The sequence below is a fragment of the Odocoileus virginianus genome, chromosome 18 (genome assembly GCF_023699985.2).
Source record: "Odocoileus virginianus isolate 20LAN1187 ecotype Illinois chromosome 18, Ovbor_1.2, whole genome shotgun sequence".
Lineage (NCBI taxonomy): Eukaryota > Metazoa > Chordata > Mammalia > Artiodactyla > Cervidae > Odocoileus > Odocoileus virginianus.
This window is the reverse complement of record NC_069691.1, coordinates 15016043-15039910: the sequence shown is the minus strand read 5'-3', so window position 1 is coordinate 15039910 and position 23868 is coordinate 15016043. Positions and strand designations below refer to the sequence as shown.

Sequence of the window (23868 nt, the reverse complement as noted above, 5' to 3'; positions counted from 1 at the left end):
TCCAGTAGACATGTATGGATGTGCGAGTTGGACTATAAAGAAAGCTGAGCAGTGAAGAATTGGTGCTTTTGAACTGTAGTGTTAGAGAAGACTCTTGAGAGTCCATTGGACTGCAAGGAGATCCAACCAATCCATCCTAAAGGAAACCAGTCCTGAATATTCACTGGAAGGACTGATGATGAAACTGAAACTCCAATACTTTGGCCATCGAATGTGAAGAACTGACTCATTGGAAAAGACCCTGATGCTGAGAAAGATTGAATGCGGGAGGAGAAGAGGATGACAGAGGATGAGATGGTTGGATGGCATCACGCAATGGACATGAGTTTGAGTCCTGGGTCTCAAGGATTGAACCTGGGTCTCCTGCATTGCAGGCAGATTCTTCACTGTCTGAAGCCACCAAAAATCCCATAAGGCAATCATGTCCACTTCATAAATAAGAAATCTTGAGGTTCAGCTAAGTCAATTGGCTTAATCAAGATTTTCTGACCAAGTAGAGAGAGTGAGTGTATAAATATAGTTCTATAAGACTTGAAGATTATGCATCTTATTTTAACTGACTGCAAAGCCCCTCTTGCAACTAAAATAAGTGAATGCTTGGTGGAAGTAATAACATAGTAAATACTAATTTAGCTTTAACATCAGGTACTGTTCTAAGTACTTAATGCATATTGACCTATTTAATCTTTGCTATGTCCTTATATAGTAGGAATTACTATTTTCATTTTGCATATGAGGAAACCTTTAAGGCACTGGGAAGTTAAATAAACTGAGCCAGATTATGAACCAGTAAGTGACGAACCAGCTTATAAACAAAGCAACATGGCTTTGCATTCTGGGCTTAACAACTAGGTAAAAGAATTGGAACTTCTTGAATTATTAATATTTTAAAGGGTTAACTGAAAAAGTATGCTTTGATTTTCCATAGTAATTTGCCAAGATATGTACCCAAATGTATGTCCTTCTAAACATTAATCAAAATATTTCAAAAAAAAATTCAGAGCCTGAAGCAAATAATAATGATGATAGTAGTAAAAACAACTGTTAAAATTAATTTTACGTCTATAATGTACTCTGGCACTGTGCCAGATGACTTATATATGTCATCTCATTTAACATTTATAATAGTAGTTCTATTATTTCTAGAAAACAGAATAAATTACTGAGGCCCAGAGAATTCCCTGGTGGCTCAGTCAGTAAAGAATCTGCTCTACAATGCAGGAGACCTCATTCAATCCCTGGGTTGGGAAGATCCCCTTGAAAAAGAAATGGCAACCCACTCCAGTAGTCTTGCCTGGGAAATCCCATGGACAGAGGAGCCTGGTGGGCTACTGTCCTTGGAGACACAAAGAGTCGGACACAATTGAATGACTAAACCATCATAGAATTTAATTAATGTTTCTCATGGCACACAATAAATATATGATGTGTCTGGGATAGACTGTTTGCATTCAGAGCCCACATTCTTCATTACCAAACTAGTACTCCATTCTTTCATACTTTTTTGTGGTGGAAAACTTTATCTTCTGAGAACCGACCTGAGTTTTAAAAACCAGCATGAGTCACTTGTGACTAAGTCATTTGTTTGTTGAATTTCAGGGACTTGAGATGAAGAACTGACTTATTGGAAAAGACCCTGAGGCTGGGAAGGATTGAGGGCAGAAGGAGAAGGGGATGAAAGAGGATGAGATGGTTGGATGGCATCACCAACTCAATGGACATGAGTTTGAGTAAGCTCTGGGAGTTGGTGATGGATAGCAAAGCCTAGTGATGGAAGCTGCAGTCCATGGCGTCACAAATGGTCAGATATGACTGAGTGACTGAAGTGAACTGAACTGAGATTAACTTATGCTGAAAAACACCATTTGAAGAAAATAACAGAGTGCTTTTCTCCTGTGATCAATAAATTGTGTGAAATCAGTTTCCTAAACACATTTTATGCACTGGTGGCAACATGGTAACTACAATCTCCCCAGTGATGACTTTGGAGGAATGCTCTTCTTACAGCAAAAGTATGCTCTACACTTGACAGACACTGCATGTTAATGAGGGAAATAATGGCTGGAAGCTTACCATATGCCTCTGGACTTGTGGCATGTTGCTTACAGGCATCATTCAAGCATCTATGTAGTCACTGGGTATTCTGCTCTATAATGATTGTTGACCACTAAACCACTTCATCATCTGCAGCACTTTTCTTACAGGGAGAACTTGCATGGCTTTTAATTAATGCACGGTTCCAGAGGATCCACACTATATGTGATTCAACCCCATACTCTGAATGAAGACTAAGTTGAGTTGGTAACTCTTATGACCTTTTGTGGGAACATGTATCCCTTAAGTGGATGAGGAAGTTACCAAATCTCCATATCCCTTGATTCTGTCTAAGTCAAGACTACCTAACCCTTCCTTTGTTTTCCCAGGTCTTGGTGGACGTTGCACATAGCATTCTCCTTTCCAATATATTGTTCAGAATTAATTTTTTAAGGAAAGAACTGTGAGAATAGCTTGGTTAGCCATTCTTGGTGAAGAAAATACTGCAGTATGAAGGAGGAGTGGATGGGGGAAACCAGAGTGGGGGAAGAAAGAGATAAAAGAGGTGGCTTTATTGCACATTTATAGACTGTAACTGGTGTGAACTGACTTCCCCTGCATTTTGTAATATGCTTCTTTAAGCAAAATTTCCTCTCCAAACTCAGAAAACTCTGTGGCATTCCTGAGAACAGTCACCTCCAACTGCTCTACCCTCAACTAACTAACTGTCTCTCTCAACAGTTAGAAGCAAGCTTGTTGGAAAGTAGTGTTTCTAGAGCTTCCAAAAACACATAGTAGACATTTTTGCTTGGCAAAATCTGTCAGCCATGAGGGAGGAGTCCATGATGAAAGTTAAAATTTAGATGTGACAACTCTTAAAAGTAAAATTTGTGCATTTCCAAATGCCTCTTTTCCAAAAAAAAAAAAATGCTTTTCATATGGAGCTGTTCTATTGAGAACATTATTGAATGCAGCTGCTTGAAGAAAAAGCACTTCATTTGGATGGCAAGATCTCTGCTAGAACAGGGAAGGAAATAGTCTGGGATGATCATTTCTACCTTAAATTGAGAGAAATGCTAATTACCAATAGAGTGAAATGGAGACCTAAGGGTAAGATTTTTTTTTTTTTACCAAAGGACTTAGAAAAACATGTCTCAATTGATGAGAGCCAGAAAATAAAATAACAAACAGTGAATACTGATAGAAATCTACTTGGTATTATTATTAAAAACAATAGTCACTAGGTCTGATCTCATAATTATTATTCTAAAAATCCTGAAAGGAAGGTCTTCTTTCCCCCATTAAATAGAGGAAGAGCAGAGAGGCAGAGCAGAAACATAAATAGAGCTGGTCACCCAGCAAGGAACTGGCAAAGTTGAGATTTAGCCCAAAGACTAAATTTCCAGCTCTTCACCACTCCTCTGAAGGCCTTGAAAGAGAATTTGGGAAGTGAATTACAGTGTTCTGATTACCATGGCTTTGTTGGAATGGCCTCCTCCTTGGAACTCAATGGTCCCAAAAGCGTCGGTGGGGCTGAGTTGAGTGTGCTTGCTGATGGACCACTTCTCAGACTGGGTGTCGTTTCGAGAGAGGCGACTTTCATTTTTCTCATTCTGAAGAACCGAGATACTGGGAGTGAGGCCAACATGCTGGCCTATTAGACGCCCACAGCAACACCTATAATGTAAGAGGTCAAAGTGAACCCCTTGTATTAGTGACAACTGGAATACACACTTAAGGCAATCTGCTGGAGAAACCTACAAACTGTAGCAAGCCAGCAAGTCAGTTTTCAGGTGGAAACCATATGTGGCATACCTGACAAATGGTGAACTCAGGATTTACTTGACAAATTAATACACTTCTTCTCTGGCTTTAGCTGTAATGGGCCTCCCATCTTTCTGAACCCACCCCCTTTCACACCAGCCATATTGTTCAGGATTGGAACCTAAGAATGAAAGCCCTGTAGATTTTTCTACTTCTTACTCCTCCCATCTATTAAATCTTGTGCAAAGGCCACTGAACAGCTTTAAGGGGAGAATTTTAACAGGCACATTTAAATAAGGACTCTCAATCATATGTAAGAACCTAATTTGTCTTTTCCCAATTGACACTCACTGTCAAATATCCAATTCTGAGAATAAAAATTTGCAACTTAAGTTTTCTTGAAGAAACAAGAAAAAAATTATTCACAAGATATCTGAAAATAAAATTTGTTCCTTACATCGTTGAAAATGTTGCTCATACTTTACTACTAGGACTACTATGACTATTAGCAATAATACTGATATGTTGTTACCATTTATTAAATACTAACAGTGTGACATTCATTGTATGGGTACAATATTATAGTTTTAAAGGCATTCAAGGTTGTACAGCTGGTTTATATGATCCCAGAGTCTATATTTTAAACTACCTCATTATATTGTCTTTTTGTAAAGGCACTTCCAGATATTCATATATTACTTTATCCCAAATACTTCACACTTTCTATACTTTTGATCATCAGGAAGTAAGTAGAATTTTAAAAATGTTCTTGAATAGAAATCTGAAGGTCTGCAGTCTAATCAGTAATCTGCTAGGAGTATCTCATTTAAAAGTCTCTTTTTCGCTGTAGCTGAGCATGTTGGTAAAAACCAACCATTTTTGATGAAATGCTGGAAAGGGAAACCACATTAAATATATATTTATACATATACATGTGTACATATAAATATAAAATCCATTCTTGCAGACAATGATGAATTCCCTTCCTGAGGATGTACCTGTTATTTTGTACATGCTCCCAGAGAATTAACTACAGGCATGGCCTATTACATGGTGTGTATATATAAGATTGTTTCAAAGATATTCAGTAACAATGAAAAGTGGTCCTTAATCTCACATCAGTTCTGTTGCAATGGATAGTGACTACTATCATAGTTTTGTTTCCGTAACTGCTACTTCAAGTTCTTGCTACATTACAAACACAGCAAGCTTACCTATGGGGGTCTTTGGTGCTGGGGATGATGTGAACACATTCTCTTTTATAAAAGGCTCTTTCTATCCAAGACTTCTGAGCCTGAAAAAAAGGAAAAGGAAAGGGGAACACAGCCTTTAAGTATTTTTGACTAGAATGCAAAATTCCATAAACACTTAACAGACTAATATCTCATAAACTGAATTGAAATTGTTGTTACTTCACACATAAATGCTGTATATAACAAAATCCCTTACTATCAGAAACTGCTGATTAGATTTTTTAATGTCATAATATGAGAGTCAAAGGAAAATGACCATATTAAAAAATGCTAGTAATGGAACTATATACAAGTTCATAATGACTTCTGAAGAACAGAAAAATAATGCTACTTACAGAGAAAATGAAAGCTATACAGCAGTATGTTCATAATCCTTTAGATAACAAGTATTAGTATGAGGAAGAAATATACCTAGATAAGCATAAAGTTTTAATGGCTGACACTTCCATTAGATTTTATTTATAGAAAGAAAGAAAAATGGTGAGGAAACTACATTTAATTTGAGCTCTAATCCATCACCATGCTTTTACTAAAATCCAAATTATCAATGCTTGAATATGGAAGCGGAAAAAGGAGATGGAAACATAAGTAAGATAAATGTCTTCATCACAGTCCAAAATTTCACAGGTAATGCCTTTGGAAGGAAAGTAGATGCCACATTTCTTGGCATCCCACATGCCTTTCAGCACACGAAACACAGCTTCTTAGAACGAACATTGTTGGGACTGTCTACACAGCAGCCTGGCCACTGAGATTAGGTTCCCAGAAGGATAAAGCAAGTTCCAACAAACTGTACCATCTTTGTTCCAAAACAGTTTCCATTCTTCATCCCTTAACCCCTTTCTTTACCAGCATTTGAAACAGTATAGGAGTCTCCTATGTAATCCAGTAAACTACTCAGAAGATTCCTTCTCTAAGCAAGTGGTTGAGATAGAAGTTTGGTAGAGTAACATGTAATGTTATTTCCACATGGTGTCATCTTCTATCTAACCCAGGATCAGAACAAAATTCCTACTTTTAAAATATACAGAGAGTTTGGGATTGACACAGACACACTACTATTAATATATTTAAAATGGATCACAGACAAGGACCTACTTTCCTGTGTAGAGCATAGGAAACTCTGCTCAATATTCTGTAACAACCTAACTGGGAAAAACATTAGACAAAAGAATAGATACATGTATATGTATAACTGAATCAATTTGTTGTATACCTGAAATAAACACAACATTGTTAATTAACTGTAAAGTAAAAAGTGAAAGTTGTTCAGTTGTGCCTGACTCTTTGGACCCCATGGACTATAAGTCGCTGGAATTCTCCAGGCCTGGGTATTGGAGTGGGTAGCCTTAGCCTTCTCCAGGGGATCCTCCAAACCTAGGGATTGAACCCAGGTCTCCGGCATTGCAGGCGGATTCTTAACCAGCTGAACCACCAGGGCAGCCCAAGAATATGGGAGTGGGCAGCCTATCCTTCTCCAGGGGATCTTCCCGACCCAGGAATTGAACAGGGGTCTCCTGCATTGCAGGCAAATTCTTTTATCAGCTGAGCTCAGAGGGAAGCCCTAATTAACTATATTCCAATATAAAGGAAAAAGTTAAAAAAAATACATACAGGGCCAAAGTGCAAACATGCTGTTTACTTGGCCTGTCTCAGTGACCAATGCTGACTGTTTCAAGTCCCTGTTTTGTTGGCTATAACTGACACTAACTCTTCTAAGGACCCAAATGGCTGTAAAGGTTGTGCTAAGGTCTTGGTCCTCAGCCCCTTAATACTGCATCTCAGTCCTCTTTCACAGTGGAGTCTATGTGAGCATGTGGCACTGAAGGCAGTAGTTGTCTTAGATGCATAACAAAGCACATTTTGAAAGTAGCGACACAGGGGACGCTTGAGGGGTACAAAGGACCAGCACCCTGCTCCAGTCATGGTTACAATCAGGCCGCGCAATTTCTGAGTGCTTATGCATCGTCCGAATGTAAAGGCGCAGCCACTCTGCCGCACAGATCCTGGGTCTAGGTGGCCCCCTGCACTGTCATACCACAAAGGTAACATTTGAAGTTCTGTTTGTCATTTCGGCATGGAGAAAGCTTCAGTGTCTAGTCTCAAAGTTGTTCTTCTCAAAAATGTAGGAAAAACTAGTGGCTACATCTTTGCAGCAGAAATAAGCTTAGCAGCATAGATAACCAGTTTTTATCTTCGTAAAAAAGCCTGTAAGTTAAACTATTCATAGGCTGTGATTTTTTTTCCTAGAAACTGAATACTTTCTTTGATAATATCTCTTGGCAGATAGATGGTAAAAATATTCCTCTCTTGACATCTGAAACCAACTTTCACTACACCTTGGGGAGCGGAAAAGGGAGAGCATACTTTCACTTTTTGGGGCCCACTTTGGCTGGCATTCAGAAGGATCTTTTGGAAAGCATCTGGGAATTTCAGGGGGTGCTGATCAATACTCTTTGAGAGAAAGTAGGAATGGCAGTATGATGGGTAGAGAATGATGTCTGCAGTTAGAAAAGTGGTATGAATGAGACTCTGCAGCTTCAACAAAGTCATATAATTTCTTTGATCCTCAGTTTTCCTCATCTATAAAAATGGGCACAACCATAATGCCTGAAACACAGAGTTGTTATCATTATTTAGGTAGCAAGTTTTCACTTAAAGAAGAGGAACCAGTCTTAACGTTGGTCTCATACTAAAAGTTCAGATAAAGGTTTAAATGAGAAACACTATTAAACTGCCATAGCAGATCTGACCTAAACTGACTTTATGTTACACTGGAGATGATATGCTCCCAGAAGGCCTGACTGTCTACAGACAAGGTATCTAGAAATTTATTTAACTTCTCTGGGCTTTTTCTATAACATGAGGATAATCATAGCTACTTTGGAAAACTGTATTAATCAAAGTAGATGATTCAGGGTAAGCATCTGGCACTTAGTAGGTGCTCAGTAGGTAATAACAATGCCTAACTTTTATTTGGGATTTAGCATGTGCCTGGAATTGTGCCTTATATGTATTATCTCCATGGAGCCTTTTAAGAACCCCATGGGGGAATTACTACTATTATGTCATGTCTGTGTGAAATGTAGCAAATTGGAAGATAGACTTTGAACTTGAGCTGTCTGACTCCAGAGTTCATACTCTTACTGACTCTGCTCAACTGTCTCTCCAAATTAGACGCTATTGGTACTAAAATACCCTAGATCTGGGCAGACCTGGGAGTGCCCTTGTAGAGGCATGTCTGAGAACCAGTTCACACTTGCACCTTTCCCCTCCTTATTTCATCCTTTCAGTTCCCACAAGTGAGGTAATCAGCACTCTACTCTCTGTTCCTCTCTCCCGGAGGTCAAGGATTGAGGTGGGACACAAGGCAGACACAAGAATGTAAGAAAAGTCAAAGGAAGAAGTATCATTATAATGGCTACAACAATGAAATGTAATCACACAGGCCTCCCAACTTGAGAATTTCAAGGGCACCTCCGTTATTTCTCTCATTTACAGATCCTGGTTTCAACATGGAAGGCCCTAGAAGCTTTACTCAGATGGTGTGTAGTAAGACTGACTGCATATGGATTGCTAACTTGTTTGTTGGTCTTTAAGTAATTTGACTTGCTTGTGGTTTAGCAACTTAATTACCTTCCCAAAGGTGAAAAGTTACCTCATTGTCAGTGAAGGGATTAAGGATCAGTTTCTACTTCTTATTATTAGCAAACTAACAATTTCTCTTACAAAGGCATAGAAAATTAGGAGGGGGGAAAGGACATGTAAAAAAAGTTTTTCCATCATTCATAATTGAGTTGGATTCTTCTTTTGAGAAAGCATAATATATAACAGAAAGAGCACATGTATAGCACACAAATTAGGAATTCTACCAAACATCATGTACAATTTACTATGCTTTGGAGTGGGCTTAACTGTGCTTTTATTCAGACTTCAGTATAGATGGATATTAGATTTTTTAAATCATTTCCCTGGCATATTTGGTGTATAACCATGATTTAACTTGTCCTCTAAACTAATTCCCTTTTCTTTTGTTCAAAGGCTTTGAACTACTCTCTGTGAAGTTTTATACTTGGCTGCAACATCCAACTAAGTTGGGTTAGAATGGCTATCCTTGATGTTAGAAAGCATAAAACAGTTTTGACATGCCATGTTTCTAGTTGACCCTAATTCTCTTCTAATGCAAAACTTCAACAGTGTGCCCGAAAATCTTTTCTTTTAAAATAGGCTTTGGAGGACTCATGTACTCTTAGAAAAGGTGGCTGCTACCAGCCCTTAGAAAATCACATTTCTAAAGGTAGGACGGTCACATCACCATGGCTGAGTTTGTGAAGGGCTATTTTCTTTCTTGTCTTTCTGTATGATCAGTCATGTGTGATGTATAATAAGGAAATGTTTTTCAAAGGCTAATAATTAAAAGACATTTTTTTCAAAACAAAAATAAGGATATTCACATTTCGAACAAAGTATGTTACCCTCAAAGAATAAAGTACATATGAATTTTGAAAGTCAACTGTACAATCAATAAAGCATCAAAATAATAGGTAGCAAAAAAAGAAAAAAATTGAAGTTGTTTCATTTAACCAAGTTTCCACTATTTTTCCCAAAGACTCTGCTATAAACGTTAGTCTCTCAAACCTCCATGATTCTTCTTACCACTACTCCCCACTCCCCACTGGAGAGTTAAGACCTTCTCCAGCCAGGAAAAATAACTAAATCTGCCTTCAGAAAGCCTCCGAAACTGCTACTGCAATCCTCCCATTGGTAGAGCAACTTCACAGAAGGACACCAACCCAGACCAGTAATCGCAGATTAGAAAAGAAAAAGAAAAAAAAAGAGTTCACTAACTTCTTAGGAACAAATTATGAGCAAAATTTTACTATGTTCCTCATTTTGAGACTCTCAGGTTTAAAATTTACACTCTGCCCTAATCAGAACAAAATACCAAAGACTCCAAGGTACTGAATGCCTGTGTTCATTTTTACCTTTTGCTTTTCCTCAACATCTCCCTGGCATTCCCTGGGTCTTCCTCTAGATGCCCAGATCCAATACCGGAAAGTTGAACAAGAAGAAAATGAGCTGAAATAATTTTACCTGAGCACTGACTCTGAGTGGTGGCAAAGGCAGTCCCACGAGCAGCTCCTGTTGCTTTCATTTTGCTGCATCTGGGGTTGGTCATCCCGTTAATAATGCTCTTATGACCGCCCACCGGAAAAAAAGTCACTTGCCGGGCTCTTCCCCCAAGAGACGTTTCAAGTAAGCAATGAACTTGGGCAGATTAGTCCCTTGGAATGTGCTGCTTTGGGATTAGCCTCACTAAGAATCCCATGGACATTCCCTTGCAGCCCTCAAACACTGCTTGATTTGAACATCTAATCTGACGCCAGAAGAAAAACAAATCCCCGGAGAGATCGGATTTAACTGGCACAAGTCCTGACAGGCTCTCCCCCCTTTCCTTTTTCCATTTTCAGAAAGAAGCCTTGTGAAAGTGTGATAAGGTGTTCTGAGTTCTGAAAAGTTCAACTTTGGAAAGCAAATCCTTCTACAGAAACAGTATATTAATGCTCCAAGTGGTTTGGACACACAAGCAGCATTGTTCATTCCTCCCCAAAGGATGGAACGATAGCATTTCTTTAAAGAGGAACTGCTAAAAACTCTGAATGTTTCAAAAGAATAGCTGAGTCCCTGAATGTGTGCCCAAGGAGAATAAAGTTGGGGTTTATCAGTGATGTTCCACAACTTCTGAAATGTCAATAAATAATAATAATAAAACGGATCACACGTCTTATCCTGCAGCCCCTCCCCACAACTGTAACTGTGTGACTAGAAACCTACACTCCCCCGTTTCCCTATTAAAAAAAGATGAGCTGGGACTGTCACAGCACATGGATGCAGGCTGCAAGCATCTGCTTTGTGACGTGCTTATCTGGGGGTGGGTGGGGTGGGGGTGAAGGCAACTTAGAAGTTCTTGCTCACACAACACAAAAGAACTCTTTCAAATATCTTCCAAGAGTAAGTTTTTTTTAGATAACAGTATTTCGTAGCTAGATAAGTGAACAAACAAGGGAAGAAGACAGTTCAACATTCAACAAGACAAAAATATTTTTTAAAAAGTATGTGAACACTTCATCTCCAAAGGACTTATCTCTTCTTGCAGATGGAATTCAGAGCTGAGAGGTGTGTTTGTTATCAACTCTGTGGGCTGCGTACCTGTGAGGACAGTGGCACTTTGAGCTTCATTTTCCCACAGTCTCCTGTCAAAGTGCCTGCTCTGTGTTACGGGGGCTCTCCCTGGGAATCACAGTGTGAACTGGGTAACTTATTTCTATCTCTGATCAGGATCAGGTCCACAGCCTTCTCCCTGCCTTTCTGCAGTTTCCAGGATGGATCTTTCAAACTCCCCCATCTTCTGGTTTCTCACTTACCAAGGTTTCCCTGGAGACAGCAGGTAACAAATTACTAAGTAACTTTCAACTGAGGAAATATTACAATAAGCAAAATGCAAATGAATCATCAGGCTGAACGTTAGCATTAAACACAAGATGGAGAAGTCCCTTTGACAGTCTTCAGGAGTTATCTCCAGAATATGTAGTGATGACCTTAATAATATGCATGCCCTTACTTCTATGCAGCTGTAACACTCCTATGCCTTTATTCTTAGGGAATCAACAGGGACGTGAGCACACAAAGGTGTTCACGGCAACATTTTTTATAATACAGACAAATTGGAAACAAAAGTCCCTCAATGGGAGGCTAATTACACTATAGTTCATGCTGTTTGATGATCACAGGTTTCAGAAGACTACGTAATCACATAGAGAAATATACATTTTTACATTGTTAGCTGAAAAAAGCAGGAAAAAATTATAAGTAGAGAATGATTACAAATTTTAATTAGATACAGAGATGGGAAGAGACTAAAGGGAAAACTAGTTAATTATTATTTTTTTGTTTTGCTTTTTTATACTTTCCAAAGTTTTCTTCTGTAACTACATACTTATAGCCATTAAACTATATTCTTTGTGGCCAGAAGACTTCCAGATTTTTTTTCCAACTGTTCAGCACGACTTTATGATAATGGGGCAGAGACAGAGGGGGAGGGAGGAGGGGGGAGGGAGGAGGGGGAGGGAGGGAGGAGCAGGGAAGGGAACAGAGAGGAGGAGGAGAAGGAAGAAGAGGGGGAGTGTTGGCTGGCAGGCAAGTATCTGAGAGACACTGACCTAGTAGTTGTAGATTACGAGACTAAAATTGGTTACAGATAATCCTATGTCAGAAATATTTGAAAAATTCAGCTTTCTTATCTTGCTTTTTCACTAGATACTACTTCAATTCTTCATCTGACTTGAGTTCAGTCAGATCCACACTGAATCTTGTAAATATTACCCATGTATTTTTTAGCCCTAGTTTTTCTAGTCTTACTTATTTTTTGTTGTTGTTTTCTTTTTGCTTATTTTTCCTTCCTAGAGAGAAATATGTGATAGGGACAAGAATATGAGGCACCTTCCATGAACTTCCCACCAAAGACAAAAATACTGTCACCAGAACCACGAGCATTCTAAGTGAACAAGGAAGCCCCAGGTAAACTCAGCACAGCATTGCCTTCCTATAGGGTTACGGATGATCTTCAGGACCCTTTGATTTGAGAAGGTAATTAGTTCCAAAGAGATTTTAGCTCTGGGCCACATTGTCCATGAGGATCTTTTAAAAATCCTATTCATTACCCAACAATGCAACTCCAACTCCTGACAGGATACATCACCAGCCTCTTTCAGATATAGTTTAGAGAGAATATAATTTGAATACTAACAAGAGGAAACCATAAGTGTAATGCAAACTGTGGTTATTCTTCACTCCTATTTTTATGTAATGACAGATTACCTTATTCTCCCATTTCATTATTAAATAAAAAGATCACACTTGAATATACTAAAAAGTTTCCCCTGGTACATAACTCAAGTTGAAAAAATGAAATCAGATTTTCTACAAGTATAAACTAGATTTTGACAGGGATGATTTGTATTTCATTTTTATAAAGATGCCCAAAGCACTCCATTCTGTGATGTCTACACTTACCAACAACGACAACAAGAAGAGCATGATATGGAGGAGGGCTCAGTAAACATTTTCTGTAAAGTGCCAGATGGTAAATAATTCAGATTCTCTGTGGGTCACACGGTCTTCGTCACAACACTCAACTCTGCTGCTGCGGCACAAAAGCACTGGTAGGTCATGAGCGTGGCGGCATTCCAATAAAACAAGCAGTGGGCTGGAACGGGTGTGTGCTAATCAGTCCGTGCAAATAGAGAAACGGGTCGCCTGATGGGGCAGCCGGGGAGGGGGTGGTGGGCCTCAGAACCCAGCTTCCGTGGTAGCAGTGCTAGCTTTTCTAGGCTCTTCCTCAGGATGTCAGGCAAGTTCTCGGGTGCCTCTACTGTTTTCCCTTCTACCTGGACATCTGCATCCTCAGTTCACTGACAACTTGCTTCATCAGTACACTAGGACCACCCGAGCCATCCTTCTCGACTCTTGCTTCTCTACTCCAACTTCCCTTTCTTTTCCTCAGCTCTTCACACTACCTAGTCGTTATGCATTTATTCTCTATGTCCTCCACTAGAATGTAAGTTCCTGAGGGTAGTGATTTTCTTTTGTTAGTGCTGTCACTCCAACACCAAGAACTGTTTGGGATGTTGTCAGCACACACAGGTGACATAGGGACATTTGATTGACTTGTACATCAATTCCTCACCTGTAAGATGATGACATCAGATGGACTGAACTCATGTTTCCTAAAGGTGGTACCCAGATGCATTTTTCTTTTAAGAGTTGGATTTTTAATAATATATAATATTTAAGCAATGGCTAAAACTGTAATTTAACAAATATTATTGTTTGGAGACATCATATGTTTTCTCTTACGGAGTTAAGAAAAATGAATCCATTAAAATAGTTAATAAATTAGATTAAAAATGACTTGAAGATAAAGAACTATGATGGTATCACATAAGCAAGGGAAGTTTGGGAAACACAAGAGCAATTTCTCTTAAATATTCCTTGTTTTTATCTAATGTATGTAAATAAATGTATTGTATTCTCTAATATTCAGAGTTGCCATTGACCTATAAAGTAAAACAGTGCCAGGGAAACATGACAAAGCCAACTGTCTCTGAAGCATAATATCATCAACATGGTTTTCCTAAAACAATCAATCAGGACATCCCTTGGTCAATACTCTTCTTTGGTTTCCATCCTCGGCAAGATGAGACCAGTTCATGAGACAAGTGCTCGGGGCTGGTGCACTGGGAAGACCCAGAGGGATGGGATGGGGAGGGAGGCAGGAGGGGGGATCAGGATGGGGAACACATGTAAATCCAAGGCTGATTCATGTCAATGTATGGCAAAACCCACTACAATACTGTCAAGTAATTAACCTCCAACTAATAAAAATAAATGAAAAAAAAATGTTCAGGATCTGCCTCTGAAACTATCTGTTCAAATCACTCCATCTCCCTTCAATCTTTAAACACATTATGTTCCAGTACACCAGATTATTGATTGTTTCCGTAATGCACCATGCTGTGCCAAGCTCCTCAACCTTTGAATATGCTGGCCCATTCACCTGGAAGGCTAGGTTCCTGCTTCTATGTTGAGCAAACACCTGTTTATTCTCCCAAACTCTGCACAAAACATTGTATTCTTTGACAGGCTTGGCTGACAACTGCCAGACAGGATGAATTACCACAACTACTGATCCACTTTCATACCTTGCTCACACTTCCATTAGGAGAAAAGTCATATAATTTAAAAATTATTTGTTTTCATGTCAAAATTTATAATCCCCCACTGCCTATTTCTGCTACAAACACACAGTATTCTGAGTCTATCATGGCATAGGTGGAGTTCTGAAGCCTTGTCCAGGACACTATCCTGCTTCTTCCTCCTATTTTTAACATTGTTTCTGCGGAAATATTAATTTCTCATTCCTAACTAGTCAGAGTTGGGGAATAATTATTTGTGAAGCTATTTACACTAAATTATTTTAATTATTATAATTAGCATATAAATTATTAAATTATTTGTACTAAAATTCACTTTATAGCTTCTAAACTTAAATCATATACACTATAACATAAAGTTAAATTAGATTATATTTTTATCACTAGTTAGGCAAAAAATTCAATAAATCATGCTTTACAATTATAACTGAAACTCATCTTTTGTCAGTAGGTCCTACTGCAAAAATTATACCTAAATACATGCAGAATTTTACATAGATTTAGTATGAATATATATGAATGTTAACCTCACAGAATTTTTGTAAACAAAAATATATATCGCATTTCTTTGAAAAATTGTTTCATTATAAATCAGTAAATTATTGCATGGCAGTAATATATTACAGCTATAAAGTATTTTACTGTTCACAAATGCTTCCTCACATAGTATTTTATGCAATATTCACAATAACTCTGTAAGGTAGGTACATAAAATTCCATTATACGAATTAAAAACTGGGGCCTACAGAGGTTTAGTCTCTCACTAAGTTGTACATCAGCTATTGGCTCAGCCTAATGGAGCCAAAGTCCTTGTGCTTCTATAGGATACAGAGGGCACAGGGGACCCTGCGTCTTGTATATTCCAGGACTAATTTTAGGGACACTGAGTCATTTTTTCCTTCTTTGTGGTGGGATAACTGCATTTCAATTATTCTTATCTTAATAAAAAAAAGTATATATATATACATTTATATATGTACATTTATATATACATTTATATATACATATATATACATTTATATACATACATTTATATATATACATATATATGTGTGTGTATATATATACATTTATATATATACACACACACACACACACACACTTTATCAAGCCTAAAAGCCTGCTGGAAAGATTGAAATGAGGATATAGACTTCTATTTCAAAAGTATCCTATTTATGATCAAGGATTAGACATCTGCTTGAATATAATAGCTGTTTCCATACATGGTGACATAAAAAATTAAAAGTTCCACACATATTTTTAGCAGCTTTATTGCCTTCATTGACCAAAAAGCATAACTACAGCAGAGTCAGCCATATAAAACTGGTCTAGGCTGCAAGTGTGGGAAATACAACTTTGCTTTCTGTCAAGTAAATGCAGAGCTAGGGTGATACAATGTCATCCTTTAAGTCCTTAATTCTATTTAGCTTTCACAATTCATTCCAGCACCATTCTTATTTTGTCAGAAGCCAAAGAAATGTGCTGAATCACGAAATTGTTACATTTTGTTATGTAGAAACATGGAGTTTATGTGACAAATAATATCATAGATTCAGAGGCTGATTTTTATTTTGCTTGTGTCTTTTGCTCTGGGAGGATGAAGATGTTAAGAAGAAAGTGACAATGGATAAGTAGCTGTACTTCTATTTGTAGTAGAGTTCTCATATAAGGATTAACTCCTTAGGAAGTCAGTCTCTCTTTCTCTTCTTTTTATTATTTTTAGTTTATCATCAGTCCTAGTTAAAGTATTTTGGGTAAAGAAACAGATTCGTCTTTATCAATGAGTGATTAAGTTCAGTTCACACTCTTTATCCTCACAAGGTATAGACAAATTTGGCTGTGGGATTTTATTTCTGAAATTCTGATGTTCTTTATCCATTCAAAGGCAGAGCCTAGTGGAAGCATGGCTGATTAAGAGTCCCGAGACAGGCATCCTAGCCACGTCTTGCTGAGTCGTTTAAACTTCAGGAGGACTTACTCTTGGCGATCTTCTAGGTCAAACTCTGTTTTCAGAGCTAAGGATCATGGGAACCAGAACCTGAGAGCACTGTCATTGGCTCCTCATTAATGTGTACAAGATAGGTGTAGAGGTTACTTTTCTTAAATAAGAGAGTATTTTGTTTTAATTTTTACACATTCATGAAACCACTATTCTTTTTATAACAAACAAAAACGTAGCAGAGCATAGTTTTGTGCTTACTGAGCACAAATCACATAAGGAGATTTGAATTAATAAATAATCCCTGAAAGAATTCTCCCCAGACTCCAACCATTCTTAAGAATGCCTCTGGTTTAGCAATCTGGCACAAGCGTCAAGTCCTAATTCTTTTTCAATAAGACTTCAAGTATTATTAAGACATTCACACAATTAATTAATAACTTGAAATTTCTAGTTCTGCCATTGAGAGAGTTTTCAAGATCAGAACTTTGTGTTCTCTTGCCCTCATTCCCAACCAAACAATAAATCAAATTCTGATCATCATTCCCATCAGAATAAGCAGTCTGCCCACAATTTGTAATTTTTTTAACCTAACAATCAAGAATTACTTAACTGGAGAAACTGAGGCCAAATCAAGACCATTTTTATCATCAAAAGTGAGTTATAAGCAGATTGGTCTAGCAATGCAACTGCAAAGCTATTCCTATTACTCTCTGGAAATGAAAAATTATTAGATATTTGTGCTTAGTCACTTCAGTCGTGTCCGACTCTCTGCGATCCCATGGACCATGGCCCACCAGGCTCCTCTGTCCATGGAATTCTCCAATCATCTTTCTCTGTCAAATTACTAGATTCTCAAGCAGAAAATAAAGCCATCCACATAAATTCAGCCTCTGGTTATGTGGTACTAATGTGATAGTTTAAAGTTTTCAAGGTTATTAGCATCTATATATTGGCAATGCATTCCCTTACACACTCCCTACCAAATCCTGTATCTTTTGACTTATTCCTACCTTAGCATGTTAATATAAAATTTCTCTGAAAGACTTTAGGTCTTGGAAGATATTAACACATTTATTAGCTTTCTCTAAATATATTTAAACTTGATGCACATAGAAATGAACAAAAATTCAAAAGTAGGTGTAAAAAATATTAATAGGTAGTGCAGAAATACAGATTGAGTCTCTAAATTGTATTCCATTGGATAGCATTGTGATTTTTTTTCTCCTATTTTCTTAGCATCTCATCCTCACTCTGATGTAGAGAGTTCATTCTTTGGATATCTGATGCCAAAATGAATTTCCGAATGCAAAACACTTCTGAAAGAAGCTATGCTAATGAAGCTATTTTTAAAAATAGACTGTGCGGGCTTTCTAATTGGTCCCCTTAATTCATTTTGCACCCAGCAAAAACAGTGATCATTTTTTCCTCTTAATTAATAGACTTTATTCCTTAGAGAAGTTTTAGGTTTAAAAAAAAAACTGACCAGAAGTACAGAGAGTTCTCAAATATCCCCTCCCTCTACTTCTCCCCATGGTTTCCTGTATTATTTAACATCTTGCATTGCTGTGCTATATCTGTTCCAAATGATGAACTGATAATGATATATATTCATTAACTAAAATTCACAATTTACTTAGGGTTCACACTTCGTGTTGTACAGTTCTATGGGTTTTGCCAAATGCATATTGTGTATAAATCATTGCAATATCATACTGAATAGTTTTATTAATGATCTTTTAAAATGATACGTTAGCTCATGGCATTCCATCTCCCTACCCCCTTACAACTCAGTGACTTCCACGACTCCTAGAATAAAATTGACATTCCTTAGCAGGTCTCACATGCCTCGCACTGTCACGTCCCACTTACTACCTCCATCCATGCCAACCTTCTTTCAGATCTACAACGGATCCATATAAAAAAGTCAGAAGAGTAAAACTGTCATGATAGAATTTAGTATTTGAATACTGCTTTCTGATGGGATACAAACAAATAACATTTATGACCTGGTTGGAGGAGGTTGTAAATGATTTGACATCCACATTTCTGAATAAATTTTCAAAAGTAGCAATTCTCCACAGATTTGTTTAATTTGATAATGTAATTTATTTTAAGATTCCTGTTTGGCATATGAGAGAGAAGTATGATAAAGATTTTGAAAGTAATTAGTAAAGACATTATTAATGAAAATCATGGAGCAGAGACTATCTTGATTCATCTATTAATATAAACTCCAAACCCTGAATTTTCAAGAGACCTTAGGTTCCTTTCTCCAATATTTAGTATAAAACTAACTTCTTCCTTGTGAGTGGCATCCTGCTTCTAGCTGGTGATATAATGGCAAGTGAAAATCATAAATATACACACTTATGTGAAATTTCTGACTCTGGAATGCTATTCTGTATGTTAGAATACTATCTGTGACCAGTCATTAAAACTGTCACTATAGGTAAAAGCCATCATATCATGGCAAATAGATGGGGAAACAATGGAAACAGTAACAGACTTTATTTTCTTGGGCTCCAAAATTACTGCAGATGGTTAACTACAGCCATGAAACTAAAAGACGTTTACTTCTTGGAAGAAAAGCTATGACAAACCTAGACAGCACACTAACAAGCAGAGACATTACTTTGCCAACAAAGGTCCATATAGTCAAAGTTATGGTTTTTCCAGTAGTCATGTATGGATCTGAGAGTTGGACCCTAAAGAAGGCTGAGCACTGAAGAATTGATGATTTTGGACTGTGGTGTTGGAGAAGACTCTTGAGAGTCCCTTGTACTGCAAGAAGATCAAACCTGTCAATCCTAAAGGAAATCAATCCTGAATATTCATTGGAAGGACTGATGCTGAAGCTGAAGCTCCAATGCTTTGGCCATCTGATGCAGAGTTGACTCACTGGAAAAGACCCTAATGCTGGGAAAGATTGAGGGCAGGAGAAAGGGACAACAGAGGATGAGATGGTTGGATGGCTGCACTGACTCAATGGATATGAGTTTGAGCAAGCTCCGGGAGATGGTGAAGGACAGGGAAACCTGGCCTGCTGCAGTCCATGGGGTTGCAAAGAGTTGGACAGACTGAGTGACTGTACAACAACAAAATAGGTAAAAGTATAAAATATGATACTGATTTTCACTCACACATACACACCCAAAATAATACATTTCTTTTTTTTCAAACAAGTATTTCTTTTCCTTTCTACTTTTTTTTTGACATATTAATATGTATACTAATGTTATTAGGTTGGTGCAAACATAATTACAGTTTTGGACTGTGAATTTTAAATCATTACACTAGGCTCAAACACAACTTTATTAATCAAAATATGAACCATTACAATCAACACATTTTGCCAATGAGAAATAACTTTGTTTATTCCTGTAGCATGAAAATCCATACTTTGGGATTAGACAAACTCTTGAAAAGCATTTTCTGCATCCTGCTGGTTGTGGAAGCACTTTCCCTGCAAAAAGTTGTCAAGATACTTGAAGAAGTGGTCGTCGGTTGGCAAGAGGTCAGGTGAATATGGTGGATGAGGGAGGGCCCAATTCACTCAACTTTAGAAGCACTGTTTTTGTGATGTGTGGCTGGGCATTGTCATGAAGAATTAGATCCTTCTGTTGAACAACGCCCAGCTGCAGGCATTGCAGTTTTCAGTGCATCTCATCAATTTGCTGAGCATACTTCTTAGATATAATGGTTTCAATGGAATTCAGAAAGCTGCAGTGGATCAGATGGGCAGCAGACCATCAAACAGTAACTACAACCTTTTTTTTCATGCAAATTTTATTTTGGGAAGTGCTTTGGAGCTTCTTCTCAGTCCAGCCACTGAGCTGGTCATCACCCGTTGTATACAATCCAGTTTTGTTGCATGTCACAATCCAGTCAAGAAATGGTTCCTTGTTGTTGCAAAGAATAAGAGAAGATGACATTTTAAAATGATGATTTTTTTTGATTTTTGGTCAGCTAACGAGGCATCCACTTACAGAGCTTTTGTTTTCACCTTTCCAATATGCTTCAAATGCCAAATGATCATAGAACTGAGTTGACACTGAGTTCTTTGGCAACTTCTCGTGTAGTTGTAAGAGGATCAGCTTCAATGATGGCTCTCAACTGTCATTGTCAACTTCCAATGGCCAGCCACTATGCTCCTCATCTTCAAGGCTCTCATCCCCTTTGCAAAACTTCTTGAGCCACCACTGCACTGTACATTCATTAGTACAAATGCATTCGTTAGACCCAAATGCATTGTTGATGTTGCGAGTTGTCTCCGCTGCTTTATAACCCATTTTGAACTCAAATAAGAAAATCACTTGAATTTGCTTTTTGTCTAACATCATTTCCATTTCCATAGTCTAAAATAAATATAAAATAAACAGCAAGAAATAAGTCATTAGCAAAAAAACATAAAGCAAAACATGTACATTAAAATGATGAATAACATAATCACATTTATTTAGAATGTATTCTGATATCAAACAGCAAATTTCAACAATGCAAAAACCACAGTTACTTTTGCACCAACCTAATAAATACTGCCTGTACTTGAGGCAACAGTAGATGAAGCACAAGGATGAAATGTGGGACTCATGTTAACATACATGTGTGTATGTGTTCAGATTCTAACATTAGTTATTTGAAAGTGAGTTGTTATAAAAGTGAGCATATATTTCTACAAATGTACAAATCTAATATTTTATAGGAGAGAATCAAGTAGAGAAAATAACCTCCTGGGCTTGCTGGTGTAATATATAAGTCTTTCAGTTCAGTCTCCCCGTCATGTCCAACTCCGCAACCGCATGGGCTGCAGCACAACCTGCGTCCCTGCATAAGTGTATGTGTAAGTCTTTACATGATCATTAAGCATAAGATGTAAACAGAAGCTTAGTCACGAAATTGTTAATTGTACTTCATTAAAATTGATGCTACCTGGAACTCTGACTCCAGTCATTATATGGAGAATTTGAAAATGGGCAATCAGAGGTGTACTTGCTTATTTTTAAATGAATTCTCACAAGCATTCAAGAATATTTGTTGAACACGAACCTTGTACAAAGTTCTTTTAGTTGATGAGGCAGTACAAAATTTATGTAGACCTCCTATTTACTTTTAAGTTTATATTGTATTCTAGAGCAATGCTTCCCAAATGATTTGTGGTGAAGGACCATTTGAAAAACTGTTTTCAATTCATTACAAACTCATAGTTTTGTAAAATGCCGTGACCTGATTATGCAGTTGGATTTTGTGGCAGTGGCAAACTGCTATAAAATGTATAAATGTTTATTCTCAATTTTTGCTCCACTTATTATTCACAAACAGTTCATGGACCAGCAACAATTCATAAACCATAAGGCACTACTTGATGAGTAGTCCATGAACCAGCAGCATCTGGGAACTTGTTAGAAATGTGGATTCTTAGGATCAACCCAAGAACTACTGAATCTGCACCTGTATTTTAATAAGATTCCCACGTGAAAAGCACTGTTCAGACCGAAATCAATCATAGGAATGAGAGATTACAATGTTTGATAAAAGCAATAATAGCAAACACATTTATAGCCCTTACAGTATGCATGCATACTCAGTTGCTCAGTCATGTCTGACTCTTTGTGACTCCATGGATTGTAGCCCTCCAGTTTCCTCTGTCCATGGGATTACCAAGGCAAGAATGCTGGAGTGGGTTGCCATTTCCTCCTCCAGGGGATCTTCTCAACTCTAGGATCAAACTCACATCTCCTGCCATTCCTGTACTGCAGGCAGATTCTTTACCACTGAGTCACCTGGGAAGCCCTACAGTTATCCATACACTGGGCTAATTATTTTCATATAGCAACTAATCTGATCCTCATAACAAACCTGTGAAGTTAAATGCTTTCATTATGATAATTTTGCAGGTAAGGACACCAAGGCAGCAGAGGTTAGCCATCTAGTTTAACGACACAGAGCTAGGAAGTAGAACAGCTTCAGAAGGTGTCAAAGGAGGGAAGCATTAACTTTGCCCAGGACAGGTACTTGAGCTGGGTCTGGCACAGAGCTGACATTCCTAGCATACAGTAGGCACTTAAATGATTATGGGTGCATTTTCCTAAATTACCTAACTTTTGTTCTTCCTTATTTCCATAGTCTCAAGGAGGTGGTTTCAATTTAATTACCTGTTCTCATACTCCACACTTTAGGATTTACCTCAAATTGTTCTTTCTTCTCTTATTTCCCCTGTTGCCATCTTTACAGCAGACATGTTGTTTCCTTCCCTGAGCATCCGTACACTTTGTTTATTCTCTGCCCATTAACACTTTCTGTCCGTAACTGCGTGCAGCCAGCCTGTGTCCTCAGGCTCACGTAGGGTAGGCACCATATCTATGTTATTAAAATCTTCTTGAACCTCAAGTGTCTAGTACATCAATAATCTTTGTTAAAATTATCAGTTATATAAAGTTAACAAGAAAAGTGATCCTTCAACTGTGGGTGGAACATTCTTTTACATGTTCATTAATTAAATGCCTTGCTCTCTAGATTCCTAACATATTCAGCCCCCAGTAGAACTGTCATGTCTTGAAACATTGGCAACTGTCAGTTTTAAAGAACTGCCAGTGAATTGACTGATCACACACCCACACACACCGTATATGTGTGCATAAACACACATATGCAACCCTATGGACTGGAACCCCCCAGTCTCCTCTGTCCATGGGGATTCTCCAGGCAAAAATACTGGGGTGGGTTGCCATGCCCTTCTCCAGGGGATCTTCCCAACCCAGGGATCGAGCCCCCATCTCTTATGTCTCCTGCATTGGCAGGCAGTTTCTTTACCACTAGTGCCATCTGGGAAGCCCCTGCCACATACACACACACACTATTTTTCAGTTGGAACCTGGTAGGCACACACCAAGTCCTACTTTTACCTATTTTGTATTACAAAAACATGCTGGTAAGTACTGAAAATAAATAAATAAATAAAAATGCAATATATCTGCACCCTTCTTTTTGTTGGTATTGTAGTTTGTTAGTGCATTTTCAGGACAATGGGTCCACAGATCATTCTTGAATGCTTGGATCTTCAAATTAATATTCTGTAGTCTAAGGATAAAATCTTAGAAAAGTT

General features: G+C 37.9%; 1 protein-coding gene and 1 long non-coding RNA gene across 10 annotated transcripts in view; one reads left to right on the top strand and one right to left on the bottom strand.

The window, feature by feature from the left end:
• TRPM3 (transient receptor potential cation channel subfamily M member 3) overlaps positions 1-23868 on the bottom strand; it is a 702629-nt gene that overhangs the window by 413617 nt on the left and 265144 nt on the right. For all 9 annotated transcript variants that reach the window (XM_070480357.1, XM_070480358.1, XM_070480361.1 and 6 more), the window contains exons 2-3: positions 5013-5092; positions 3507-3711 (exon numbers count right to left, since the gene is read on the bottom strand). In XM_070480357.1, coding sequence (XP_070336458.1) covers positions 3507-3711; positions 5013-5092 — 285 coding nt within the window. The remainder of the gene's footprint in view (positions 1-3506; positions 3712-5012; positions 5093-23868) is intronic.
• On the top strand, positions 10990-13286 carry LOC110136897 (uncharacterized). The gene is made up of 4 exons (XR_002313762.2): positions 10990-11063; positions 11209-11499; positions 12516-12629; positions 13087-13286. It is a non-coding gene; the product is annotated as an uncharacterized lncRNA (long non-coding RNA).